At 35.5% G+C, this 10,785-nt stretch overlaps 1 protein-coding gene and 1 long non-coding RNA gene across 3 annotated transcripts; both read left to right on the forward strand.

The window, feature by feature from the left end:
* Positions 1-6,230: 6,230 nt before the first annotated feature.
* Positions 6,231-9,716, forward strand: LOC110111308 (B-box zinc finger protein 24). 2 transcript variants are annotated; one of them, XM_020843116.2, is made up of 3 exons: positions 6,231-6,621; positions 8,796-9,110; positions 9,204-9,716. In XM_020843116.2, exons 1-3 carry the CDS (start codon positions 6,439-6,441, stop codon positions 9,429-9,431), a joined length of 726 nt encoding a protein of 241 aa, XP_020698775.1. In that variant the 5' UTR covers positions 6,231-6,438; the 3' UTR covers positions 9,432-9,716. The 2 variants fall into 2 exon arrangements, with proteins under 2 accessions (XP_020698775.1, XP_020698774.1); XM_020843115.2 differs by having other exon boundaries at positions 6,242-6,621; positions 9,201-9,716.
* LOC114579839 lies at positions 6,628-8,501 on the forward strand. The gene is made up of 2 exons (XR_003701050.1): positions 6,628-7,715; positions 7,899-8,501. It is a non-coding gene; the product is annotated as an uncharacterized LOC114579839 (long non-coding RNA).
* Positions 9,717-10,785: the final 1,069 nt, after the last annotated feature.

Consider the following 10,785-nt stretch of genomic DNA (forward strand, 5'->3'; position numbering starts at 1 on the left):
TTTTAAATTTGCCTATTTTAAGTAACCAAGATTCATGGTGGGGTTTCTTAATATAGTTGATAATCCAGTACGATGTGCATATCATACAATATGATTATTTATATGCCAATTTTAACAAATCTCACTTAATTAAATATTTTATTAATTTTTATTTAAATAGATCATATAATACAATATTGATTGTACAATATGATTAATAAGAAAATTAAAGCATTAAATTTAAATCTCCCTGTGTGTGTACGATTGCTAAGCCAACATACACCTAATATAGAAATAAACTCAAGAAAAATGAAGAATACATACTCTGTAACATACATATTGACTTTTTTCCTGACATTAAACTATCTTGCGTCAAGTTTTCAATCTTTGCTCGATGTATGTTGTACTTGAAAGGTTAGTAGCCCATAAAAATAAATATCCAAAATGTGATGCTGAAATTAGTAAATAAAGCATCCAATAATATTTATAATCATCAAAATATACGGCAGAACCCCCCTCAGATTGCAACACCTCGAGCTTAGCTTCCATCCACCCCAGAATTAAATTCAACTTCCTCAAAACTCCCTAAAATATTCCTTCACAATCCTTATAAACTTCCAAGGTATCAACTCACTAATTACCCTAAGATAACATAGCCAACATCTAAATATAAAGAGATAATTTTCTATTATGAACAATCAAATCAAAAATATCATAAATCCTTAATTACTGATTTAAAACTCATATAAATATTTCCATCAGTTCTCTAACATTCCAAACATTTATATATATATATATCAACCTTACCCCACAAGCATACTATGTTCAACAATAGCTTTTTTATATTATGGGCTCATTGATCTTCTTAGTGTAATCCTCTCTTACACTTACTTTGTAACTAACTAGGCAACCAATTTTGTACTAAAATTTATAGAGTTTTATGCAATGCTATCTAGTTAAGCAACCTAATTTATACTAAAATTGATAGAGTTTTAGGCAATGCTAACTAGATGAATTGCCACCTCAACCATAATGTAAGGTTAATGCCTCGCTTTCTTTAGATTGTTCAACCTTGGTGATCAAACTGGAAACTTTCACAACCACTAAACATAGTTTCTTAATCTAAAATTTTTATTTATTGATCTTCTTACTGAAAGAGTATTAAATAAGCTTGTTCTTACTTTAGCTATGGGAAAAAAACTTTTGTGTTACTTTAAAAATTCAAAATGGTCAAATTTTTTATAAGAACTCAGTGTGGAATAGTGCTAACTCCTTACATCAAGTTTCATCTAATCTCAAAGTAGATAAAATGTGTCTATTCAATCTCTTAAATAGGGGCTCTCTTAATCCTTATTTGTTGATGTGCTTTAAGCTTGTGCAAGACAAGTTGATAGAGGCTTCCCATCCTGCTCTTTTATCCCTAGCTTAAACAACAAGCTAAGGTTTCCTGGCTCACTAGACAAGAATATGAACAACATTTCCTTTATCTAAAGGCTAAGGCCAAGTGAAAAAAAATAAATTATATGAAAAAGATTATAACCCCTCAAACAAACATCACTACTTCTTATGAAGTTGCCCATCCTGCTATAGAATACTTTTCTAACTTATACACTAACATGTACTTTTTGTACCACAACATAATGCTATTCCCATAGAGCATGTTCTTCCAAAGAATTTATAAGCCATCCTCTCCTCCTCTACATCCAATGAAAATATTAAGATGGCCTTGAGTAAAACTTAATGCCTTGATGTGTTCATCTCCCTCTTCTTCCTTTCTACTTAGGCCATTAATTATTGACCCTCAATTGAATTAGGCTGTGCACCAATTTTTTTAAATGAGTAAGCTTCTATATATGGATAAACATATTGTTACCATTCTAGTCCTCATAAACTTACAAGCCAATTCCTTGAATGATTTCAGATCCATCTTGATTTACAACACTTTCTTAAGACCATTGCTAAAATGCATGCTAATCATCTCAAAATAATGCTTACTCCAATTATCCACCCAACTCAAGTAAATATCATTCAAAATAGGGAAATTTCTAATAATATTTCTCTTGTTTTAGAACATATTGTAAACTTTAAGAGGAAAAGCTCTGAGAAAATAATATATGTTAAATCAATTGCATAAAGTAAATTATGGTTAAAGAAGCACTTTTTCATAGACTCTTTTATAAAGGTTTTCATAACTAATTCATAATTGGGTGAAAGCTTGTATTATAAAATGTCTCTTTAATATGATCATCAATGGTGAATGAGGTTTTGCCTATTGCTAATGCGAAAAGTGGTGCTATTGTCAATTCTTCGTTGGTCGTTAATGAGGAACAGATTGCGAAGGGTCCTTGTGACATTCCTGTTTCTGATAATGTGGGACGGCGGCTCCCTGTGGGCAGAGCTTCTGTGATTGAGGGCTCTATGGTTGCTCTTAACTTGTCCGATAATATACCCCCAATGTCTGTTGTTAATTTGGTGAATACTGTGTCCGGTGATCAAGTAGGTAATCTTATGGGTGCTGCTACTGTTTTATCCCCTGATGCCTTACCCTTTGTCCCATCTGTTACTGATTTGGGCTCGCCTGCTACGAATTCTATTAGTTTGTTGCCTCTTAAGTAGAATAATGGTATTGTTTCTATTGTTAAGGTTGTTGCTGATGTAGCTGGGGTATTACCTTCTGTTGTATCCCCTAAGGCCTGTAACAGTGCTGTTGCTAATTCGGGTTGTGCTCTTAATTCTGGTCCCTTGGTGTCGGTGTTTTCTGCCCCGACCGCTTTAGCTAGTTACTCTATGACCCCTGTGGTTGTGGATGATCTGATTGGGTCTGGTACTGTTAATGGTAATTTGGATGGGGTTGGGGGTGTGACTACCCCTGTGGATGCCGATTTAATTCATAGCCTGTTTGTGGATGTGCCTGTTAATGTTATTGACCCTCAAGACTTGGTTTATCACGTGGGTGACAACTCTGGGTTGGATCTGCGTGTGCATATTGATTGGCTTCAGGGGTCGTCTGATGATTCTGATTTTGTTTCCTCCTTTGAGTCTGATGGGGTTAAGGATACAGGGAACTCTTTTGCATTTTTGCGGGACACTAAGGTTGTTTCTAGTGCTTCTCGTGGAAGGGCTCATGGAAGGGGTAGACGTGGAAGATAATTTCTGTGGGTGGTGTTGGGTTTTTGCTTCCTGCCTACTTCATCGTGTCTTTTTGGTTGGCTGTTCTTGTTACTTTTTTATTGTATTTTGGTGCTCTCCGATTTTTATTTTTTATTGGTCGGGCAATGATGTGGCTGGGCTCGTTTCTCAGTTGGCATGTTTCTTGGCAACCTTTGGTGGAGATCCTCTGCTCGGTTGGGATGGCTGTTTCTCGTTTGCTTCTTCACCAAATTGGACGGTCTGAGCATGGTTTTTTGGGAAGCTGATAGTCTCGGCCAAATACTGAGCCCCCGGGATTAGTTTTCCCATGTAATTTCTTTTTTTCCTTGCCATCTGCTCTTTTTGCTCTTGTACTTTTGTTTCTTTGCTCTTGTAATCCTTTTGGGCATTAATATAATATAAGTGTTCGTTTAAAAAAAAAAGGCTACTTCCAATCTTCTAATTGTTAAAGACAAGGTTACCCCTTAGCATTATTCTTTTTAAGGATTATTGTGGACTGTTTTTCTTATATTCTATATGAGGATGTTGCTAAAATTATCTAGCTCTTTATCATCAATAATGAAATATAGGAAAGCATTTTTTGCTACTCTCTTTTCCCTTTGGCATCGTTTGGGATGGTTTTCTTACTGCTTCTTAAAGTAGCTTAATTTGACTGCAAAAATTTTATTTTTTGTACTGAAAAGCTGCTTTAAGTAGTAAGAAAGTTGTCTCAAATAAAGCCTTAGTCATAGCCTTGTTATTTTGGCTAAATACATGAGACTTCAACCTAACTTTAAGATATTGGTATTTATTTCTCTACTTCTATTCTCTCTTTGAAGAAGTATTATAATTTGTGGGTATTCAATTAGGAACTTTTTTATGAAATAGTTGGTAATATTACTAAAGACTAGCCAATTTTTTATAATGATTACCATGTTATCTTTGAAAACTTAAGCTGCATTACCTTACTAACCTTTCCAACTTACAAGATATTCTATTATGATTTTTTTTTTTCATATTAGTTCAGATCGATATCATTCCTAAATATGTACTAACAAAGTTTACCATCATCAAGTTGATAGCCTAAAAAAATATGGAATTGAATTCCTTAAACAATACCACCAGCCCAAAATACAGAGGAGGAATAGGCTTTCACTCTTTATTTAATCCCAACACCTTATGCAAGATGAAGTTTTTATTCTACCAATAATTAGATTAGCAAATGGCGTAAAGCTTCTTATTGATTTAATTGACCAAAAACAAAAAAAAAAAAACAAAATCTCTTTTTTGTTGAAAGAACATGAATCTATTGCTACTAAGATACACCAATTGTTCTCTTTCTCTCTTGGGATGGCAATAATATTTTCTTTTCACTGATCCTTGTCTAAAAGTTTTTTCTCTTATGGAAATATTTGGATAGAATATTCAGCTCCATCTTCAATGCCAAGTTAACCCAATCATTTGCTTATTTATAGTATGTGGAGTTGATCACATGGTCAAATTCCTATGGCATTACAAATTTTAGATGATAGCACAAACCATTCTCATAAGATCATTAAAAGACTATACCTAGTTTTGTTTACCTTATCTCACAAACCATTGCTTTGTAGATTTTGGCGGTTATGCCCACTGCAATTCTGTAATTTTGTAGCAGCTTAAACCGCTGCTATAATTGTATGTCTACCACAGCGGTCACAGAACTTCCGCAAAATGTCTTCACAGCACATTACAACTACAGCTGTTATGCAATGATTTTGTAATCGCCGCAAGCAAAATTGTAGCAGTTAAAACGTTGTGCCTTCTTATTAATTCAGCTTTACTGTATACTTTATGACTGGTGATAAATGATAAACTACGCAGCAGCAGCAACAACAACAATAAACCTTTATCATATTATGCGGGGTAAGATACATGAATCTTTTTTCTCCATTGTGTCTTGTTAAACTTCAAACCAAAGGGCATAAATCCATACTAGCTATTTTCCTTGCACTTGAAAACGTTGTGCCTTATAAAATTAGTAATTAGAAGATAAAGGATCACTCCCCTGATGGAATTTTTATTTTGTGCGGAACCCGGAGAATCCGAAGACCAAAAAAAATATACCACATCACCTCAAAAATGTACCGCGCTCGTTATCGAGCGCGTAACCAGACGGGAGAACTGTCCGGTGTCCGCAAAGAATAATAGCTCCCCCTGATGAGGTTTGATCTTTGCTAATTATTGGGGATCCCTCTAGTTGGTATGCTTTAATATTGTTTCAGCGACACTTCTATTATTTCTTAAATGACTCTATATTTATTTCAGTATTGCCATGGCCTTCCTCCCTCCAGCTGTCCAAGTTGCATTACTTGGCTCTATTGATTTTTTATTCTAGATTCTGGCTATTAGGAAACCTGTCCCTTTTGTTTGTTCTTGATTTTAGCTCTAATTACCGCGAAAGCAACCACTTTTGACTTTCCCTCTGCAACGTTGTGGTCTGAGCCCATCCAATCCTGATTCAATTGTGTGGACTACTGAAGCTTATGAGTGTTAACACAGATTCACTGATTAAAAGTTCTTTTTTTTTTAGATTTTAGATTGACATACAATTGTAATTTTTTGCTTTGCTTATTTCATCTTTCATCTTTTTTTATTTGAGTTAGTCCACCTAATATTTTCGTTTTATTTGCCTCATAGTTTTGTTTACCTGATCTCAGAGTTCTAATAGTTTATTTTTTTGACAATATATTTGATCCTGGCCTCTCATCTTTGCAAAAAAAATGTTTAATTCATTATTGATAATAGATTTGAAAATATTTTTTTCTAAATACATAATAATTTTAAGAAAAATTATTTGCTTAGAAAATTTTAATTAAAAAGTAATATATACTTGAAAAATATTTGATTGATTAAGGATTAAATTGGTCTCTCTCTAATAAAAAGAGAAAAACTATTATTATTAAACATGAAAATTTTTAAACTTGAGCAATTTTAGTCAGAAACACATACGAGATAAATTTGGTGATAAGACCGAAGCACTTCTAGGGAATTCTTTATAAAAATCAACAAGGGGAGACGACGAATTTGGCATGACCTCTCGCAGCCACGAATTCTCTCGGGCGACCAGCGCCACATATCCTGCCAGCATGCACAGAGATGAGGGAATCCGCATTAATTTTTTATCAACTCTACCATGTTCTCCGAGCAACAAATATCCTCTTATTTCTAGACACCTCTTCTTAAAAATCTCATATTTTCTGTACAAACACATCATCTTAGCTTTCAAAAGGTGCTCTTTTGCCTCCCCAAAGTCTTCAAGATATCTCCTAGTGAAGGCAGACTGTGTGAGATATGAGGATTGGCTGCGATGTGTGCAAGACGGCTGCGGCGGCGGTGATCTGCTGCGCCGACGAGGCGGCGCTCTGCGCCAAATGCGATGTGGAAGTCCACGCAGCCAACAAACTTGCCGGAAAACACCGTCGACTTCCTCTCAGCTGCGACACCTCCAAGCTTCCACGATGCGATATTTGCCAGGTATTTGGACTGTAATCAGTTAAAAGAAAATTGTTTTTTAGTATTTTCTATAATTTATGAAAGATGAAAACTTTATCCCTAAGTAGCCATGGTTGCTTTGATTGATTATCTTGCTCTTAGTGCAGATCTGTACTTGATGCAACACTCTTATAAGGGTTGTTTGGCTACAAGCAGGTTTTAGTAAATCCTGTAAATCTAGATTTAGGGAAACTTGATTGGATTAAAGCCTGAGAACTGTTTAGAATAGACGACCGTTAAATCTTGTTAATTCCTGATAAACTATTTGACTATTTGCTTAAGGATTTGAGATCTGTGAGAGATAGGAATCCGTTAGATCTTGTAAACTGGATTCATCAGAACGGTAAGAGGCTGCTTGGCTGCAAGTACGATTTATGCTAAGTAGGATTTTGTAAATCTTTAATTATTATATCATAAGGCAGTTAAATCCTAAAAAAATTTCGGCATATGATATTTTCCAGGTTTTCAATCAGTTATAAAATAACTTTGCTTTTTCGCTGTTTGTATCTTTGTTTTAAAGATGAAAGCCTTCACCTTAAACCGCCATGGTTGCTTTGAATGATTATCTTGTTGGGATCTGTAGTTGATGCAGCACTCTTATAAGGGGTTGCTTGGTTTAAGTAAGATTTAGTAAATCCTATAAATTCATATTTAGTAATTCTTTAGATTATTAACTTAGTTGCGTTTTTTTAGTATACACACAAGTTTTGAGCTTCCTTCTTGCTAATTATGGTATAAGAAAGTATTCAAGTAAAAAAGAAGTTTCTTTTGGTAATTTGTAGCTGCAATTGTCAAAGATGATAGCTTGATATCGAAATAGCCATAGATGTTTTGGTGTTTTTTTTTTCCTCAGATGTGCCATTGTTGTGACACTCTGAGGACACTCAATTGCATGTGACAGTAAATTACTATCTGTTTAGTGTATATGCACGTTTAGAATTTATTTCTCATTAACTATTATTGTGAAGTGAGTGGCCATCAGAGCCCTGCATTGGGTACCCATACCCACACCCACCCACTTACCCACCCAGACCATATGGGTATGGGTATGCTCATGACCTCGTGAGCAGGTATAGGTGGTGTGACGCCCCAGGCATCCATAGTGAAAGGATTCGTCTGACATTCATTCCAAAAAACACTCCAGAAATCAGCCGTTTTCAATGCACTGATCGGCCTGGACGATCTCAATATAGTCCCGGCCGATCCTGGGAGGAAAAATCCAATTCAGAGAGGAACAGTAAAGGAACGAGATCTCACAGGTGGGTACTCAACATTAAGGGATAAACCAATTTACATTGCTAATCACCGTATGTCGTATATTAACGCAATCCTCACTACGCAGTGCGCAACATTGAATCACGTTGTGACCATGAAAATTCTGATATGCGGCTAGAAAGATTGTAGTTAGAACAAAGGGCAACAAGCCTCAAGGACATCAGTCCATGGCGGACTGCGTTCAAAACACATGGAAAATGAGTGGGTATTATAGGTGGATATGATATCCCAAAAGTCACCATAGGTGGGCGTGGGTGGATGAAGCCCGCCCGCACAGAGCATGGGTACCCAATGGTACCCAACCAAGACCCTATGTAGGGCTTTGGTGGCCATGCCATGGATCAGCTATTTAATTTTCTAATTTGTTTTGATATACTTTTTTTTATAAATAATTTATTTTTGAGCTGCAACTGTGAGCTTTGAGTTTGTAGATTTCTTGTTTACCAGTCTATAATATGTCGTCACATTTAGAATTTTAGAGTTGACTGGCTTATCTATGAGCATATTATAATAAATTGAAAACTCCAGAAATTAAACTTGATATAATAGGTAGCTTGCGATGATTTTCTGCAATCATATTTTTCTGTTCTTTCCGTCCACCCCTCAAACTTATCTGTAAGAATGTAAATCTAAAGAACCGATGAGTTTAGTGATCTAGATAACTTCTCATTGTTATAAGCTTAATCTTATTTCTTCAGTTCAGTTTTGAGAGTGTTTAAAAAGGGATAGAAATCATACACAAACCTCTGAAACTCTACAACATGGTAGCTGTTTTTATTCTTATTAGCTGATATGCTTCTGTAAAAGGTCCATAGCTAAATTTTATGTACTCTAGAACTTTGATTTGATGAAGCTTCATCCCAAACCCTGTCCTTTTTTAGGACAAAGCAGCTTTCATTTTCTGTGTGGAGGACAGAGCTCTTTTCTGCCAGGATTGCGATGAGGCCATCCACATTGCTGGAACCCTCTCAGGCAATCACCAGCGCCTCTTGGCTACTGGCATTCGCGTCGGCTTGATCTCGGCACAAAATATGGACTCCAACAAGCATCACTCTGAGCCTCCAAATGGCCATTCCATGACTCAAACTTGTAAAAAAATCCCTGCGAAGAAACAAACACCTTCAGCAAGCTCCATTCCTTCCGCTTGGGCCGTTGATGATTTCCTTCAGTTATCTGACTATGAATCTGGTTACAAGGTAGTACATTGATTCCAATTACTTTTACATCTTTGTTGTAAACAGAAAATTACTGATGGTTTTGATGTTATTATATCCCTTTCACTTTAGAAGGATTCTTCAGTTGGATTTGGAGAGCTATCATGGTTTACAGACATTAGCTTCTCCCATGAAGGAGCATCAGAGGGATCACTTTCTCAAGCTGAAGTCCCTGAAATGCTGTTCAAGCAACCAAGCAGTGAGAGTTTCTATAGACTTCCCAAGCCAAACATGCCATACAAGAATCCTCGAATTGGGATGCTGGAAGATGAGGATTTCTTTACAGTTCCAGACCTCGGGTAAAGCATCAGCATGTAGAAAAAACCCTGCTTTTTTTTCATATCTTATAAATAGACTAAGCTTCATTTAGGACGGTTTTTTTATTGCTTCTTATTTTTTATTAAAAAGTTATTTTAAGAAGAAAAAAAAAAGAAACGGTCCCAAAAGAAGCCTAAGCAGCCATGTATGTGCTCAAATGTAGGTAGATAGATGAAAGGGTTTGGATGCAACTTGCAATTAAACTTTGTTTGTCCTGTTTTATTAGTATTGCGTTTTTCAATATGAATGGATAATGATTATGACTTAGTACTTTTGCTTGGCTTTTCTACCTGTACATTTTAGGGATCACTTTGTTAGATTTTTCACTTTTTTATTTCGTTTTTTTTTTCTTTTTTGAAAAATTTTATTTGACTTTAACTTTTGGCTGCATAGAAAAAAAAAATTATTGTGAAAAATAATTTTCTCAACCAATAGGCCAAGGAGAGTTGTGTATTGGCCCATTTCTTAGATTTACAGGTTTTTCACTTTTTTATTTCGTTTTTTTTTTCTTTTTTGAAAAATTTTATTTGACTTTTAACTTTTTGCTGCATAGAAAAAAAAATTATTGTGAAAAATAATTTCTAACAATCAAATATGGTAGAATATATGCTTCATTTGGAATAACTTATGAACAATTTTTTATTATAAAAAATTAAAAAGTTGTCCTAAATGAAGTCATAATATCAATAAAAAAAGTCATTATTTAAATTTATATTTTTTTTTTCTATAAATAATTACAACTGGTCTAAGCTAATGCCAAGTTGACAATCGGCTCATGCTTATTTAATGGATAATGGTGAAATGAGGACAATAGTTTTATATTTATTTCTATTCATGTAAACCTAGAAAGGAGATATGAGAGTGGAATAGTTTACACAAGAGAGGGGAAGGAGGTACTTCGAGCGATTTTTTCCTCTATGTTTTGGCCCTAGCCGTTGCTGAGGCCCCCGTCTCCGGGAGAGGTTGTACTATGAGTGTCTCCCCTCCGGTCCCTCTTTTGTTGGGCCAGCTTCTTTCCTCACCCCCGGTCTTTATTATGCTGATACAACTGTCGCTCCCCCTCCAAACCCCAAGTCTTCTCCCCTCTACCTAAACTCTCCTTTGTTGCCGGAGTTCTCTCTGAGGGTTCATCTCTTTAGGCGCTATTTTGTTTGGCTACTCCATAGGCCAACGCTCGTACTATGAGTGTCTCCTCGCCACCATGAAAAATGTTTGGCCTATAAAAGGTGTGATCACCCTCTCTTGTGAATGAATTTTTCTTATCAAGTTTACTTCTCAAGAAGATTATGATGCTATTTGGGCTGGCATACCTTGGTTTCTACTCCGAAAATCATTTATT

This window comes from Dendrobium catenatum, unplaced genomic scaffold (genome assembly GCF_001605985.2).
Source record: "Dendrobium catenatum unplaced genomic scaffold, ASM160598v2 fragScaff_scaffold_665, whole genome shotgun sequence".
NCBI classification, from domain to species: domain Eukaryota; kingdom Viridiplantae; phylum Streptophyta; class Magnoliopsida; order Asparagales; family Orchidaceae; genus Dendrobium; species Dendrobium catenatum.